This window comes from Heptranchias perlo, chromosome 2 (assembly GCF_035084215.1).
Source record: "Heptranchias perlo isolate sHepPer1 chromosome 2, sHepPer1.hap1, whole genome shotgun sequence".
NCBI lineage: Eukaryota > Metazoa > Chordata > Chondrichthyes > Hexanchiformes > Hexanchidae > Heptranchias > Heptranchias perlo.
This window is the reverse complement of record NC_090326.1, coordinates 18,599,225-18,618,610: the sequence shown is the minus strand read 5'-3', so window position 1 is coordinate 18,618,610 and position 19,386 is coordinate 18,599,225. Positions and strand designations below refer to the sequence as shown.

The 19,386-nt window shown below is 43.0% G+C and overlaps 1 protein-coding gene across 3 annotated transcripts in view; it reads right to left on the bottom strand.

Annotated features, from left to right (window-relative positions):
• Positions 1 to 19,386, bottom strand: part of LOC137335511 (nucleotide-binding oligomerization domain-containing protein 1-like) — a 39,845-nt gene that overhangs the window by 4,064 nt on the left and 16,395 nt on the right. Inside the window, exons 4-10 of one of the 3 annotated variants that reach the window (XM_068000854.1) lie at positions 12,874 to 12,957; positions 10,942 to 11,025; positions 10,022 to 10,105; positions 8,288 to 8,371; positions 6,359 to 6,442; positions 5,175 to 5,258; positions 827 to 910 (exon numbers count right to left, since the gene is read on the bottom strand). In XM_068000854.1, the coding sequence (XP_067856955.1) occupies positions 827 to 910; positions 5,175 to 5,258; positions 6,359 to 6,442; positions 8,288 to 8,371; positions 10,022 to 10,105; positions 10,942 to 11,025; positions 12,874 to 12,957 (588 nt within the window). Of the gene's footprint in view, positions 1 to 826; positions 911 to 5,174; positions 5,259 to 6,358; positions 6,443 to 8,287; positions 8,421 to 10,021; positions 10,106 to 10,941; positions 11,026 to 12,873; positions 12,958 to 19,386 lie in introns of those variants that run through there. The other 2 variants (XM_068000861.1, XM_068000863.1) reach the window with 2 other exon arrangements.

Sequence of the window (19,386 nt, the reverse complement as noted above, 5' to 3'; positions counted from 1 at the left end):
TCCTCACAGCTTACATTCCCACCTAGCTTTGTATTGTCAGCAAACTTGGATACATTACACTCAGTCCCTTCATCTAAGTCATTAAATAGCTGAGGCCCAAGCACCGATCCTTGCGGCACCCCACTAGTTACAGCCTGCCAACCTGAGAATGACCCGTTTATCCCTACTCTCTGTTTTCTGTCCGTTAACCAATCCTCTATTCATGCTAATATATTACCCCCAACCCCATGAGCCCTTACCTTGTGTAACAACCTTTTATGTGGCACCTTATTAAATGCCTTTTGAAAATCCAAATATACTACATCCACTGGTTCCCCTTTATCTACCCTGCTAGTTACCTCTTCAAAAAACTAATAAATTTCTCAAACACGATTTCCCTTTCATAAAACCATGTTGACTTTGCCTAATCATATTATGATTTTCTAAGTGTCCTGTTACCACTTCCTTATTAATGGATTCCAGCATTTTCCCACGACCGATGTCAGGCGAACTGGTTTGTAGTTCCCTGTTTTCTCTCTCCCTCCCTTCTTGAATAGCACGGTAACACTTGTTACCTTCCAGTCTACTGGGACCGATCCAGAATCTAGAGAATTCCCTCTTTCTCCCCAAGTTACGGATTTTAAAATCTTGTCTGATAACAATGAAGTTTTCTGCCACTGGTGAAAAAAAATGTGCTTTTGATAACTGTCAGCCGTGTAACTAATAGGATAAATTAGGATAAATTCAGCCGTGTAACTAATCTTAGTACAGAGAAAGGGGTAACTCGGCAGTCAAATTACTCGGTTCCATATCAGTATATGGCACGGCTTCTCAGGGTTGTTCTTACCAGATCTCTCGCATTGAGCTGTTTTCCTTCAGTCCTTCAATGAGACTGTTTGCTCCGAGCAACGTAATTTTGTTCTTAATCAACCTGGAAAAAAAACCCACGGTCTTTTAATTTCCTCCTGATGTTTTCCACCATTTGATGGCCTGTCTCTCTTATGGTGGTTTTAACTCAGGTGCTGGCACTGTGAGGAACAGGCAAGAAGTATACTGGATAAGGAGAGTTATTCCGTCACCTTCAGTGGACTGAGGTCTTGCACATATGGAATTAACTACGCATCCCACTACCTCCCACTATGTGACTTCTAAAAACCACTGACAACTATTATGCCTTCGCTATATCCTACTGTCCTCACTGTGTATGTATTATGGCCCACTACCCCCATTGTGTGTCCTCTATACCTCATTGTCCCCCAAGGTGTCAGCTTTGGCTCTGAGTCAGAAGGTTGTGGGTTCAAGTCCCACTCCAGAGACTTGAGCACAAAATCTAGGCTGACACTCCAGTGCTGCACTGTTGGAGGTGCTGCTTTTTGGATAAGACGTTAAACCGAGGCCCCGTCTGCCTTCTGAGGTGAACGTAGAAGATCTCGTGGCATCATTTCGAAAAAGAACAAGGGAGTTCTCCCCGGTGACCTGGCTAATATTTATCCCTCAAACAACATCACTAAAACAGATTATTTGGTCATTATACCATTGCTGTTTGTGGGACCTTGCTGTGCACAAATTGGCTGCTGTGTTTCCTACATTACAACAGTGACTACTCTTCAAAAGAACTTCGTTGGCTGTAAAGCGCTTTGGGAAGTCATGAGCTCATGAAAGGCGCTATAGAAATGAAAGTTCTTTCTTTCTTTGATTGTGTGTCCTTTATAATCCCACTGACCCCCATTGTATATTTTCTATATCCCACTGTCCCCCACTGTATATTTTCTATATCCCACTGACACCCATTGTATATTTTCTATATCCCACTGACCCCCATTGTATATTTTCTATATCCCATGAACCCTCATTGTATATTTTCTATATCCCACTAACCCCCATTGTATATTTTCTATATCCCACTAACCCCCACTGTATATTTTCTATATCCCACTAACCCCCATTGTATATTTTCTATATCCCACTGTCCCCCACTGTATATTTTCTATATCCCACTGACACCCATTGTATATTTTCTATATCCCACTAACCCCCATTGTATATTTTCTATATCCCACTAACCCCCATTGTATATTTTCTATATTCCACTGTCCCCCATTGTATATTTTCTATATCCCACTGACCCCAATTGTATATTTTCTATATCCCACTGTCCCCCATTGTATATTTCCTATATCCCACTGTCCCCCATTGTATATTTTCTATATCCCACTAACCCCCATTGTATATTTTCTATATCCCACTGTCCCTCATTGTATATTTTCTATATCCCACTGTCCCCCATTGTATATTTTCTATATCCCACTGTCTCTCATTATCTCCTGTAGCCTGCTGTTCCCCAATATCTCCCCTCTATGTCCCGCTGCCTTTGGTTGTATACCCTCTTTATCTTCCTATCACCTAAAGTATATCCTCTAAAGCTTTACAGCTTTCTGTGCTTTCATTGTCTCTTCGATGTATTCATATACCCATTCTGTACCTGCTGTACACACTGTATCACATATCTCCTCGGGAACTAAAGGAAGAGCTTTGTTTCCGAGAAATATACCCATTGATCTTCTGCACTGACAACTGTATTTCAACCATTGCAAATGGTAGATGTTTTTTGACGAACTAATTGATCTCCTGTGGTATTGCTCAAGGAGAAGCAGTGAAATTGGATTATGGTTGAATAGTGACCACGGATCGAGCGCCTCTTGATATTTTATGGATTTTTGGCCCGTTATATCAGATACAGTAGTGTAGTGGTTATGTTACTGGACTAGTAATCCAGTGGCCTGGACTAATAATCCAGTAAATGTGAGTTCAAAATCCACCATGGCAATTTGAGAATTTGAATTCAGCTTAAAAAATATCTGGAAATAAAAAGCTGGTATCAGTAAAAGTGACCGTGAAGCTGTTGGATTGTCATAAAAACCCAATGTCGTTTAGGAAAGGAAACCTGTCGTCCTTATCCAGTTTGACCTATATGTGACTCCAGTCCCACACCAATGTGGTTAGGAACATAGGAACAGGAGTAGGCCATTCAGCCCCTCGAGCCTGTTCCACCATTCAGTTAGGTCATGGCTGATCTGTATCTTAACTGCCCTCTGAAGTGGTCTAGCAAGCCACTCAATTGTTAGGAATGGCCAACAAATGCCAACAACGCCAGCAATGCCCACATCCCAAGGATGAATAAAAAATATTTACTGCAGTAAGTTGTGATGAGGTAAATGCAAAACCTAATGACAGTTTGAGAAGGGAGGAAGCTTTAACTGGATTGGGATTGTAGTAAAACTGGGAATGGGAGAGTGGGGCAATAGGAAGGAGTAGACATGGTTCTGAGGGAAAAATATTTTTTGAGATTAAAAGTACATTCCTCTATCCCCCAACCCCCACTACAATGTGCTCACTATAGGGGTGATTTACCTAGCTATTACCCCCAGAACTGAGCATTCTGCAAATGGATGGGCCAGGATAAAGAGAGCAGAGAACCGGGTCGCCAGGTCTGGGATCCTTTAATGCTGCCCCAGGATTCTCGGGGACTTTTCTCCTGTGGGTAGCCTGCCCTGCAACTGCAGAAGGCACAGGTCAGACGGAGCGAATGCTCATGAGGTGGGAAGGGGCATTCAAAGCCTCCTGCCTTTATTTCCAGATGCCGCGCTTGCTGGGTGCCCAAGTGTAGGAGAGCTCAGAGAGAGCTGGTGTGCCATGACATGTCCCCTGACCCCTGCTGATTGGAATGTCCTCAGAAGCCCCAGAGGCAAGCTGAAGATCTACAGGTGAGTGATGCCTTACGTGTCTTCTCCCGCACAAAAGAACATTAATGGCCATTTGGGACCTTCTGGCTGCGGATCTCCATTGGCAGTCAGAAGGTCCTACATTGGCTCCCGGTCCGGCAACACCTCGATTTTAAAGTTCACATCCTTGTTTTCAAATCCCTCCGTGGCCTCACCCCTCCCTCTCTCTGTAACCTCCTCCAGCCCTACACCCCTCCGACATCTCTGCGCTCCTCCAATTCTTGCCTCTTGCGCATCCTCGATTTTAAACGCTCCACCATTAGCGGCCGTGCCTTCAGCTGCCTAGACCCTAAGCTCTGGAATTCCTTCCCTAAACGTCTCCACCTCTCTACCTCTCTCTCTTCCATTAAGTCGCCCCTTAAAACCTACCTCTTTGACCAAGCCTGTCTTAATATCTCCTTATGTGGCTCGGTGTCAAATTTTGTCTGATAATTGCTCCTGATAAAAGCACCTTGGGACGTTTTACTACATTAAAGGCGCTATATAAATGCAAGTTATTGTTGTTGAAAGGCCTGGAGCTGCACCTGATTTTCTTGCCCCTAGCACCAGCACACGGGCAGTCCTGTTTTGGGGCAGTCTCCAGGTCATTCAAATGGCCCAAGGAAGGAAATTCAAGTACCCCTGAGGCTGGATAGATGCCGCACACTTTGGGTGCGCTGCTCCTGTTTAGCACCTGGTCACAGGGGGCCCAGTAATGTTATTGCATCTCTCTGTGCTGTCAGGTATCTACACCAATGTCAGCAGCAGTCAAGGAAAAGAAAAACCCAGAGCAAGACAGCAAGCAGATCCCCCTCCCCCTAATATCAGGTCTATCTTCTGCCCAACATTACAACAGTGACTAAAATTCAAAAGTACAGTCCCCACCACTTATAACACCCATGTTTAAATCGGGCAAACGCTTAAAATCGGACAAAAAGCGCTAATCATTATCCGTTTGCATTAAAGTCAATTTCAAAGTTGCCGCTAACAGCACCTTAAGTGCTCCATGTATTTCGGGCAGAAACGGCTGTACTTACTCACTAGTTCACACCTCGATTAGGTGCACTGAATGCAAGAATATGCATTAGTAAATAACACCTCGTTAATGTTCTTGTGACTGGAGTACCTTATTCAATAGTGATCTACTACATTCTTGTTCAATAGTAGAGTACTGTAATAGCACTGCCCCTTTAAACTGCTCATCGCGTACAGCGGGCAAATCGCCTACGCACCAGCGCGCTCACTATAAGCAGTGGGGACTGTGCTTTATTGGCTGTGAAGCATTTTGGGATGTCCTGAGGTCCTGAAAGGTGCCACGCAAATGCAAGTCCTTTCTTGCTTTCCAATCAATGAGATCTCTTTCTCCCTCAAACTCCGGTTTTCACAAAAATACATAAAGACCCGACTAAATCGAACATAATCTGTAACACGTACCACAAAGACTGCAGGCTCCTGTTTACTTTGAGCACATTTGCAAAGCACCTCGCTGCTTCATCATCCAATTCATTTTCTGTAAGCCTAATTTAGAAAAGTCACATTTCCAGAACATTACTGTAGTCTGCCATGGCTAGCTGAGGTCTGACATTACTGTAGTCTGCCATGGCTAGCTGAGGTCTGACATTACTGTAGTCTGCCATGGCTAGCTGAGGTCTGACATTACTGTAGTCTGCCATGGCTAGCTGAGGTCTGACATTACTGAACTCTGCCATGGCTAGCTGAGGTCTGACATTACTGAACTCTGCCATGGCTAGCTGAGGTCTGACATTACTGTAGTCTGCCATGGCTAGCTGAGGTCTGACATTACTGAACTCTGCCATGGCTAGCTGAGGTCTGACATTACTGTAGTCTGCCATGGCTAGCTGAGGTCTGACATTACTGAAGTCTGCCATGGCTAGCTGAGGTCTGACATTACTGAAGTCTGCCATGGCTAGCTGAGGTCTGACATTGACAGCGCTAAAGGGGCTGTAAGCACAACTGTTCGGTGAAGTTAGAGAATGTTATTAGGAAAATGCCATCATTGAAAGGGCAATTTTCACTGTTGTGGCAGGTTTTCTTTCAATAATATTTTCCCCCCTTTTTTAGCAGACCTTCCTGTATCAAACACTTTTGGAGAAGGGAACATAGGAACAGGAGGAGGCCATTCAGCCCCTCGCGTCCATTCCGTCATTCAGTTAGATCATGGCTGACCTGTACCTTAACTCCATTTACCTGTCTTGGTTCCCTTGATACCCTCACCCAACAAAAATCTATCAGTCTTGAAATTTTCTATTGACCCCCAGCGTCCAAAGATTTTTGGGGGAGAGATTTCCAGATTTCCACTACCCTTTGTGTGAAGAAAGCTCCTTCTGTTCTGCTCCAATAGTAAGCTTCAGGCCCAACTTCAGAACATCACCCGCTATTGCACCAATGTGATTATCTTCCATTACCCATCGAGTGAGACTGCCAACTTTGGGGTCAATTAATGCCAAATTAGTTTTGTGCTGTGGGTCCATTTCCATTAGGAACTAAATTGACACTTGCCCACAGTCATTTCACATAGGCCCCAGCTACCAGAAGGGACTTTCATTCCAGCTGGGCCGGGGGCTTAATCCCACAAAGTTCAGAATTAAAACTAATACCAGAGTATCTTCAGGGAGCTGTTTTCTTGCAGTGCTGAAGCTAAACTTTTACCTCCCTCTGTGGAAAGACCATTGCCTGCAAGACTGGGGGGAAAAAAAGAGTAGGTAATTAAATGATAATAAATTACAGATAATTCACAAAATTATGTACCTGCTTTATAAAATATTACACTAAATAGGATTGCTTTTCATTTCCACAGCAAAAAAAGTGACTAAGAGCACAGAAAATGACAATGGTTCTTTTCAGGTGAAGGTATAATGTGCTGTTGACTTGTCTTAGCACTTTAGTGTCTAAATGCCAGATTGTTGAGACTAGAGGAGCTTTGAGAGATTATAGGAAGCAATAGGTAAGATCGGAGAGATGGAGGAGCCTTAGGAGACTAGCAGGGAGGGCCCAGAAAGGTGAGATCACAGGTAAGGACAAGGAACGGGGAGGACCCAGTGAGACCATCATTATTTCATGTGCTCCTTCACAGCATTGTATTTTTAATTATAGCTGTCTAAACAACTTGGACTTCAAAGGTTTTTGGACTACCTACATATTGGAGAATTCTCTCATTTCTTTAGTTCTGGCCTAAAACCTGGATCAGGTGGATGAACTGAGATTTACTTTGTACAATGTCATGATGTGGAGATCCATAAAAGACTGTTCCATCCAAAAGTCCTGTCAAACTGTACAAGAAACATGTTCTAAAAAGGGTATTTTCATAGTGTCATAGTAGGTACAGCAAAGGAGGAGGCCATTCAGCCCATCGTGCCTGTGCCAGCTCCTTGAAAGAGCTATCCAATTAGTCTCACACCCCCTGCTCTTTCCCCATAGCCCTGTAAATTTTTCACTTCAATTATTTATCCAGTTCCCTTTTGAAAGCTACTATTGAATCTGCTTGCATCACCCTTTCAGGCAGCGCATTCCAGATCATCCAAAGGTGATGTTGCAATCGCTTAAAAAACAACCCCTTGTAGATTAATTCTGTTTCATTGTTTGTACATTCAGTATCTCGCTCGGTCTCACAACCCCTCTATGTATTTGTCAGCCTGTAAATAAATCTGACTATTAGTTTAAGCCTGTATGTATTGGTCTGACAACATGGTATTTTCTGCTTTTTCGAGGAGTCAGGTGAATTTACGGGCATCTCACATGACTGCCAGTGGTCGCCCCAGAGTTATGGGGTAATTGTTAATCCTAGGCACACTATCTCACTCAGAGCAGGTATAATAGTAATGGTGCAGGTCCCTGGTCTTACCAACACCTTCTCAAGGGCAATTAGGGATGGGCAATAAATGCTGGCCTCGCCAGCGATGCCCACATCCCATGAACGAATTAAAAAAAAGTCTCGGCCACTTCAAGGAAAGCACATTTTAACCATGAATACAAGATAGGGAAAAAGCCCGAACCGCAACTATGCTAATATCACACAGAGTCATTTCTATACTTAGAATGTAAACCTTTAATGTAGCAAAATGTCACTAGGTGCTTCACAGGAGCGTTAACAGGCAAAATTTGACACCAAGCCACATAAGGAGATATTAGGACAGGTGACCAAAAGCTTGGTCAAAAAGGTAGATTTTAAGGAGCATCTTAAAGGAGGAGAGAGAGGTTGAGAGGTGGAGAGGTTTAGGGAGAGAATTCCAGAGCTTAGGACCTCGGCAGCTGAAGGCACGGTCGCCAATGGTGGGGTGAAGGAAATTGGGGATGCACAAGAGGCCAGAATTGGAGGAACGCAGAATTCTGAACGGATAAGAATTTGTTGGAATTTATCAGCAGAGCTAAGTAGGAAAGATAGTGAAGGTAAAAGAATACTAGTTAAATACAAATGAAGATGGTCTTTCGGTCTTTTGAGAGTTAATCATTGCTGATATATTAGCACTGACTCGGGTTGTGGCTGTGTCTGGTTTATGTCATCTGAACAGCGCGAGGAATGTGATTACCTGAGCTCTTTTAAAGAAGGATGGTTTCTTAAAGCTTCAGCAAAGGCGACAGCCCCTGAGTCTCCGATCTGATTCCCCCACATCCTGTAATTCAATTCAAGGCTGACAATCACTGCAGATTCACCTGGAAAATCTTCAGCACGTAATGTAAAAAATGGTAGGCAATTCATTACCTAACCCTGTACCTAAATGAAATGTAACAAGCTTTGTATTTTTTTACTCAGTACTGCACTGGGAGTGTCAGCCTAGATGATGTGCCCAAGTCTCTGGAGTGGGGCTTCAATCCATGAATCTCCTGACTCAGAGGCCAGAGCACCACCACTAGGCCACAGCTATTACCATTAGAGAATGATAGAAAAAACGCTATGAAGAATTTTAATGATGGTGCTTCACAGCCTTTCTCAGAATATCACCACAGTTTTTAAAGAGAGGCTACAACACAAGATTTCCATTTGGCGATAGATCATTTTGGTGAATTGCAGGCAAATAGCTGAATCAGAAATATCTCCTCTGATAATTTCACTTGCTTATGGGTTCCTTCTGTTACTGCAGGACAAATAAAGTAAGTATCAGCCGTGGCTCAGTGGTAGCACTCTTGCCTTTGGGTCAGAAGGTTGTGGATTCAAGTCCCACGCTGACACTCCCAGTGCAGTATTGGATGAGATGTTAAACTGAGGCCTTGTCTACTCACTCAAATGGATGTAAAAGATCCCATGGCATTATTTGAAGAAGTGCAAGGGAGGTGTCCCTGACCAATATTTATCCCTCAAACTAAATCAGATTATCTGGTCATTTATTTAATTGCTGTTTTTGGGGCCTTGCTCTGTGCAAATTGTGCATTTCCTACATTACATCAGTGACTTCGCTTCAAAGCGCTTTGGGACGTTTTGAAGTCGTGAAAGTTCTTTCTTTCTAAAATTGATTTCAGGTCCAAATAGGTCGCAGTTGAATGAGTGAATTATTGTGTTGCACTATCTCTTGTTGTACAGCCTAACAGATTACAGGTGGATTGTGTTTTATACATTCATGGTTATATTTTGGGTCCATTTATTTACACCAACATATGTACATAAAGGACATTGTACAATTCTACATTAATGGACGAGCCTCAGACATACATAGGCAGGAGGCTGATCAGGGAGGTTGTTGTGAGAGGTAAAATTAGAATTTTATTTAATAAGGAGCAAAGTAGTCAATATGAGACACCTGTGAGACTGCAGTAACAACAAGGCTTTTTAGAGTCATTGTCATTTGTGTGTCTCAATGACATGAGCAAGGCTACATAGGACTAACAGACAGAAGATAGACTGAAGCAAATAAACTTTACAGCAATGGAATAGAGTTTCAAAATTCCATAACTCATGATTTTGACTTTAGTATTTTGGGAAGGACAGATGGTTTAGCTGGTACACATTGTGGGGTCATGCAATTTTAGTGGCCTGGATCTGTACTGACGTCATTCCACTCTCTGTATCTCCTTCAAGAAAGAGTCAGTGTTTTAAAAGTAACCTACACGTAAAAATAAAGTTCTTAAAAATATCTCAACAGTAGACAATGTCCATTGAAGTAATTAACTCTTTGAACATGACCCCAACACGCAAATATATTGGACATTTATTTCTTAAACCCGATTTTAAAAAAATGAATATATACAATATTTGTTGACATTTAAGAGCTCAGTACAACAGGCAAAGACAACACAAGGCTTCATTCTCCATCCTCTCCCCTACTCACCAGATGTGTTTGATTGTCTTACTTTTCTGAACTGCTTGTGCTAGCATTTTCCCTCCTTCACTTGTAATCTTGTTGTATCCAATGCTTTAAATAAACAAACGAAAAAACAATTAGTTCAACATTTTTCCCCTCTTCATCAACATGCCTCTTGCCATTAAATGGCCTCACTGAGGCTGAGATTGACATTCCAGCATTCTACAAAAGCAGAAATGTGACTGTACCCAGGACCAATGGGATTCTTTCCACACTTCTCTGTTTCTGTTTTCATCAGAGTGTGAGATTCTGATCTCACCAGATCGTCACCAGAGGGAGCACAAGGCAGACACTTCCTGATGGTGCAAAAACTGGAAGGGCAAGTTAATCTAGCGCACCTCGAGACATCTGTTTGAAAAGCAGCACTGGCTGGGGGTGCAGCTATTTTGACTACGTTCTTCACAAGGGGGAAATGTGCATCATCACATCAAGTCTCCATATTTACGTTAGGAACACAAGACAGACTCAGCTCACCAACAGCAAATCTTCATGCATTGCTTCCCCTGTTTGTGTGACACTCACTCACAGAATGCATCTTGCCAGAACTCTGTTCCCTGTATGCATAAATATACACCTAAAATTAATTGTTACTCGCCAAATTGGGGTTGCTGGAGGGAGCACAAGTCTATGGGAAACCCGATGTTCATTGGTATCCCACTACACTTCCCCACGTCTTTCTGTGCTCTCAGAAACATCTACATCATATATATTAATATACACACTATATAATGAAATGTAAACATCTTTTATTGAAACACTTATTACACATTGGAAATAGGCTGTTATACAACCTGATTCAAAAAAAAACCTTCTCAGACTCTGTGAATAGTGTAAGCGCAGACTGATATTGGAAAGTTTGCATGAGTTTACAAAATAGGTTTGCTTACGTCAATTTTATGAGACTTGGACATTCATCGATCAGTGTTGAAACATACTGGGCACCAATGTCAGTAATCTGATTTTTGTACAAGCTGGAAAAACAAATACGAATAAAAAAGTCACACGATGGAAACATTGGGGTCTCACACAGAGAAAATATAGCAGTGATGTGCAACTAGATCACTCAAATCATCGATCATTTCAAGCTCTGTAACTGCAGAACAAGCAACCTACCTCTGTAACCTTCTCAAGCCCTCCGAGAACTGTGCATTCCTCCAATTCTGGTCTCTTGTGCGTTCCCCACTTACTGTTCCCCACCATTGGCGGCCGTGCCTTCAGCCCTCTAGGCCCTAAGCTCTGGAATTCCCTCCCTAAATCTCTCCGCCTCTCTCCCCTCCTTCAAGACTCTCCTTAAAATCTAACTCTTTGGCCAAGCTTTTGGTCACCTGTGCTAATATCTCCTTATGTGGCTCAGTGTCAAATTTTGTCTGATGGCACAAGCACCTTGGGACGTTTTACTATGTTAAAGGTGCTATATAAATGCAAGTTGTTGTTGTTCGTTACATTGAGCTAGTGGTGAGGTAGTAATGTGAGGACAGATGTTCTAACAGAGTGCAGAGTTGCATGCTTTGTGTAGCCTTTCACACCACAGCATGTTGTGGTAATAGAATAATTGCCAACTCTAATCTAAAATAAACTCAGCTGAAGGAGCCAGAACTATCGTCACGTCAGAGTCTTAACAAGCAACGCAGAGGCAAGCAGGCCTCAAAACCAATGCCCAGGTTAATTCAAATAGCTCTTAGAGTTGAAGGGATTATTAATTAACTTCAATTAATGAAGTATCCTTTCCTGAATTCTGTAAAAGGAAAATGCCTTTGTATCCAGTAAGGAGCAAAGGTGATGTAGAACTGGAATTCAAAATAATAATCCACCATTTTGAAGACTGAAAAACATCTCTTAAGGAAATACAAGTCTTTGTGAAAATAAGTCTGTCGCAAACATATTGTAAACAACATAAGTTGTGTCTACTTGCTGTCCCCCACAGCAAGAATTATTCACAGCTATGTTCCTCCCAAAATTAGAAAGAGGTTTTCCAAAAATGTTTCCATGAAGACGGTGCCCCTTTAATGGTGGTTAAAAAAGCGGTCAAGATCTTCTATCATATCTGCATTATTCTCACAAAAAAAGCCTTAATTTTAAAGTCTTTCTTCATATTTATATTTCCTTATACCAGGCCAGCCTCCCAGTGAATCTGCATTCTACCTGCTCCAAAGCCTCAGTATCCTTCCTATAGTGTGGAGCCCAATACTGTACACAGCACTCTATTTCAATTCTTATTAAGATTTTATAGAGGCTCATCATTACCTCTTGGTTTTTATATTTTATACTTCTTGTGATAAAACCTAGAATTCCATTCACTTTTTTTAACAGCCTTATCAACCTGAGGTGCCGCCTTCAATGTCCTATGAACCTGTGCCCCAAATCCCTCTGCTTGTCCACAGCTCCGTGCCTACTTCCATTCAGAGTATAATTACTGCTGTTATTGTTTTTAATGACATTGAATTCCATCTGCCACTTATTAGCCCATTCACCTATCTTATCAATATCTCTTTGCAGATTCCTTTGGTCTCCTAAAGAATTGTCTATATCTCCTATTTTGGTATCATCTTCAGATTTCAACACCACTCCCTTTAGGTCTCCATCTAAATCATTGATATACATAGTGAACAGAAATATATATATTATATAATAAAACATCTACATCATACATATTAATATACACACTATATAATGAAATGTAAACATCTTTTATTGAAACACTTATTACACATTGGAAATATCTATACACAGTTCACAATAAGTTGTCCAGCTGTCTCAGTGTTCCCTAGTATTCAAGGGAAGAATAGAATCTGAAATATCTTTTTAGCTTGATAACTTACCCAAGAAATTGAACAATTTTGTACTTTGCAAGTTCTTCAGTTAACACTTGAACTCCATCATCTGTGATTTGGTTTGCGTTCAACCTGGATAAAGTCACAATAGGAGATATTAGAATGACTGAGATAATCCGTGGCCCTGTCTGCCCTCTCGGGTGGACTTAAAAGATCACAAGGCACTATTTCAAAGAAGAGCAGAGAAATTCATCTCGGTGTCCTGTGCAATATTTATCCCTCAACCAACTTCACTAAAACAAATTATCTGGTCATTATCTCATTGCTGTTTGTGGGACCTTGCTGTGCGCAAATTGGCTGTCTTATTTCTTACATTACAAAAGTGACTACACTTCAAAAGTACTTCTGTAAAGTGCTTTGGGACGTCCTGACATCATGAAAAGCGTGATATAAATGCAAGTTCTTTCTTTTGAGGTAAGCCAATGGCAGGTTCACACTAAGTATAGAATTCAACTTTATGGCGTTTTCTGACTGCACTGGGATTCATGATTAACTTGAGGTTTTATCACTCAGTGGGGTCTCTGGAGCTTCCTCTCACGTTCAAAAGAAAATACACTGAAGGACTCTCATTGCAAGAGGTTGAGAAAGTGGGGGGGTGATTTTCAAATGCCATCTGACCCCGTTTTTGCTGAAAAATCGCCCGCCTGTTAGCTGCCTGGGGCCTACTTGATGCGATTTTCAAGCGAGCTGACAAATGGGTAACTAGCACCCCCGCTCGAAGCTGGCAAGGGCCTACATGACTCTGCCATTCAGGGTCCTCTGCTGGCTGTAGGAACCTGTTTGCCATACCATTGGGTGGAATGTATGAGGTGCATCTCTCCGTGTATTTTTGTGGGGCCCGGAGGAGCAGGAATTGTTCCTCCAGACCCCACAAAAATACTGTTAGCCGGAGTTAATCATCTTCAGAACACTAGGCCTGCATATCTCAAGGGGCATCAAATCTGGTCAGAAGTCTACTGTGACAGTACAGATCCAGTATGATTTTTGAAAATTCGTTTCTGGGATGTGGGCGTCACTAGCAATGCCGGCATTTATTGCCGATCACATGTTGCCCTGAGCTTGATACAACTGAGCATCTTGCTCGGCCACTTCAGAGGGCAGTTCAGAGTCAACCACATTGGTTTGGGACTGGAATCATGTATAGATCGGACCAGATAAGGATGGCAGGTTTCCTTCCCTAAAGGATATTAGTGAACCATTTGGATTTTTACAACAATCCAATAGCTACGTGGTCACTTTTACTGAGACCAGCTTTTTATTTCCACATTTTTTTAAAAACTGAATTCAAATTCTCAAACTGCCCTGGTGGAATTTAACTCACGTTCTCTGGGTTATTAGTCCAGTAACATAACCACTGTACGATGTGAGTGTGTGTTCACATTTGTGTGAGTGTGTGTTCACATTTGTATGAGTGTGTTTACCATCATACACTCCAGGCACACTTAATTCCTGACAAAAAGAATTCAGTGACAGATTTTCCTGTTTGTCCAATTGAGTAAATCCCTCAGAAAAGACTTTCTTTATCTCTCCTACCTGTTCAGCATGTTAATGCCTGAGAACTGAAAACTAACAATTACATTCCCCTTCTTCCAAGTATACATGGATGCACTCACACACAGGTAAACACACTCACACACTGGTAAATACACACACACACTGGTAAACACACACACAGGTAGACACACACTCACACACTGATAAACACACTCACACACAGGTAGACACACACTCACACACTGATAAACACACTCACACACTGATAAACACACTCACACACTGGTAAACACACTCACACACAGGTAGACACACACTCACACACTGGTAAACACACTCACACACAGGTAGACACACACTCACACACAGGTAAACACACTCACACACAGGTAGACACACACTCACACAGGTAGACACACACTCACACACAGGTAAACACACTCACACACAGGTAGACACACACTCACACACTGGTAAACACACTCACACACAGGTAAACACACACACACACAGGTAAACACACTCACACACAGGTAGACACACACTCACACACTGGTAAACACACTCACACACAGGTAGACACACACACACACACTGGTAAACACACTCACACACAGGTAAACACACACACAGGTAGACACACACTCACACACTGGTAAACACACTCACACACAGGTAAACACACACACAGGTAGACACACACTCACACACTGGTAAACACACTCACACACAGGTAAACACACACACAGGTAGACACACACTCACACACTGGTAAACACACTCACACACAGGTAAACACACACACAGGTAGACACACACACACACTGATAAACACACACACACACAGGTAGACACACACTCACACACTGATAAACACACTCACACACTGATAAACACACTCACACACAGGTAGACACACTCACACACTGGTAGACACACACACATACAGGTAGACACACTCACACACTGGTAGACACACACACAGGTAAACACACTCACACATTGATAAACACACACACACTGGTAAACACACTCACACACAGGTAGACACACACTCACACACTGATAAACACACTCACACACTGATAAACACACTCACACACAGGTAGACACACACACACACTGGTAAACACACACACTGGTAAACACACTCACACACTGGTAAACACACACTCACACACAGGTAGACACACACTCACACACTGGTAAACACACACACAGGTAAACACACACACACACTGGTAAACACACACACACATACAGGTAGACACACTCACACACTGGTAGACACACACACATACAGGTAGACACACTCACACACTGGTAGACACACACATTGATAAACACACACACACAGGTAAACACACTCACACACTGGTAAACACACACACGCTGGTAAACACACACTCACACACTGGTAAACACACACTCACACACTGATAAACACAGACTCACACACTGATAAACACACACACACATACAGGTAGACACACTCACACGCTGGTAGACACACACACACACAGGTAGACACACACTCACACACAGGTAGACACACACTCACACACAGGTAGACACACTCACACACTGGTAGACACACACTCACACACAGGTAGACACACACTCACACACAGGTAGACACACTCACACACTGGTAGACACACACACATACAGGTAGACACACTCACACACTGGTAGACACACACACATACAGGTAGACACACTCACACACTGGTAGACACACACACAGGTAAACACACTCACACACTGGTAAACACACACACGCTGGTAAACACACACTCACACACTGGTAAACACACACTCACACACTGATAAACACAGACTCACACACTGATAAACACACTCACACACAGGTAGACACACACACACTGGTAAACACACAAACACTGGTAAACACACTCACACACTGGTAAACACACACTCACACACAGGTAGACACACACTCACACACTGGTAAACACACACACACATACAGGTAGACACACTCACACACTGGTAGGCACGCACATTGGTAAACACACACACACAGGTAAATACACTCACACACTGATAAACACACACACAGGTAGACACATACTCACACAGGTAAATACACACATACAGGTAGACACACACACACACTGGTAAACACACACTCACACACAGGTAGACACACTCACAAACTGGTCGACACACACTCACACACAGGTAAACACACACACAGGTAAACACACTCACACACAGGTAGACACACACAGGTAAACACACTCACACACTGGTAAACACACACACGCTGGTAAACACACACTCACACACTGGTAAACACACACTCACACACTGATAAACACAGACTCACACACTGATAAACACACTCACACACAGGTAGACACACACACACTGGTAAACACACAAACACTGGTAAACACACTCACACACTGGTAAACACACACTCACACACAGGTAGACACACACTCACACACTGGTAAACACACACACACATACAGGTAGACACACTCACACACTGGTAGGCACGCACATTGGTAAACACACACACACAGGTAAATACACTCACACACTGATAAACACACACACAGGTAGACACATACTCACACAGGTAAATACACACATACAGGTAGACACACACACACACTGGTAAACACACACTCACACACAGGTAGACACACTCACAAACTGGTCGACACACACTCACACACAGGTAAACACACACACAGGTAAACACACACACACACAGGTAGACACACACTCACACACAGGTAGACACACACACACACTGGTAAACACACACACAGGTAAACACACTCACACACAGGTAAACACACTCACACACTGGTAAACACACACTCACACACACAGGTAGACACACACTCACACACAGGTAAACACACACACACAGGTAAACACACTCACACACAGGTAGACACACACTCACACAGGTAGACACACACACAGGTAAACACACTCACACACAGGTAAACACACTCACACACAGGTAGACACACACACTTTTAAACACACACTCACACTGGTAAACACACACTCACACACTGATAAACACAGACTCACACACTGGTAAACACACTCACACACAGGTAGACACACACACACTGGTAAACACACAAACACTGGTAAACACACTCACACACTGGTAAACACACACTCACACACAGGTAGACACACACTCACACACTGGTAAACACACACACACATACAGGTAGACACACTCACACACTGGTAGGCACGCACATTGGTAAACACACACACACAGGTAAATACACTCACACACTGATAAACACACACACAGGTAGACACATACTCACACAGGTAAATACACACATACAGGTAGACACACACACACACTGGTAAACACACACTCACACACAGGTAGACACACTCACAAACTGGTCGACACACACTCACACACAGGTAAACACACACACAGGTAAACACACTCACACACAGGTAGACACACACAGGTAAACACACACACACACACACAGGTAGACACACACTCACACACAGGTAAACACACACGCACAGGTAAACACACTCACACACAGGTAGACACACACACACACTGGTAAACACACACACAGGTAAACACACTCACACACAGGTAAACACACTCACACACTGGTAAACACACACTCACACACACAGGTAGACACACACTCACACACAGGTAAACACACACACACAGGTAAACACACTCACACACAGGTAGACACACACTCACACAGGTAGACACACACACAGGTAAACACACTCACACACAGGTAAACACACTCACACACAGGTAGACACACACACTTTTAAACACACACTCACACTGGTAAACACACACTCACACACTGATAAACACAGACTCACACACTGGTAAACACACTCGCACACAGGTAGACACACACACACTGGTAAACACACACTCACACAGGTAAACACACACTCACACACTGGTAAACACACACTCACACACTGATAAACACAGACTCACACACTGGTAAACACACACACACACACTGGTAAACACACACACAGGTAAACACACTCACACACAGGTAGACACACACACACTGGTAAACACACACTCACACAGGTAAACACACACTCACACACTGGTAAACACACACTCACACACTGATAAACACAGACTCACACACTGGTAAACACACACACACACACTGGTAAACACACACACAGGTAAACACACTCACACACAGGTAGACACACACACACTAGTAAACACACTCACACACAGGTAGACACACACTCACACAGGTAGACACACACACAGGTAAACACACTCACACACAGGTAAACACACTCACACACAGGTAGACACACACACTTTTAAACACACACTCACACTGGTAAACACACACTCACACACAGGTAGACACACACACACTGGTAAACACACACTCACACAGGTAAACACACACTCACACACTGGTAAACACACACTCACACACTGATAAACACAGACTCACACACTGGTAAACACACACACACACACACTGGTAAACACACACACAGGTAAACACACTCACACACTGATAAACACAGACTCACACACTGGTAAACACACTCACACACAGGTAGACACACACACACTGGTAAACACACACTCACACAGGTAAACACACACTCACACACAGGTAGACACACACTCACACACTGATAAACACAGACTCACACACTGGTAAACACACACACACACACACTGGTAAACACACACACAGGTAAACACACTCACACACAGGTAGACACACACACAGGTAAATACACACACACACACACACACACACAGGTAGACACACACACACTGGTAAACACACTCACACACAGGTAGACACACACTCACACAGGTAGACACACACACTGGTAAACACATACACACACAGGTAAACACACACACACACTGGTAAACATATACACACACAGGTAAACACACTCACACACAGGTAAACACACACACACAGGTAAACACAC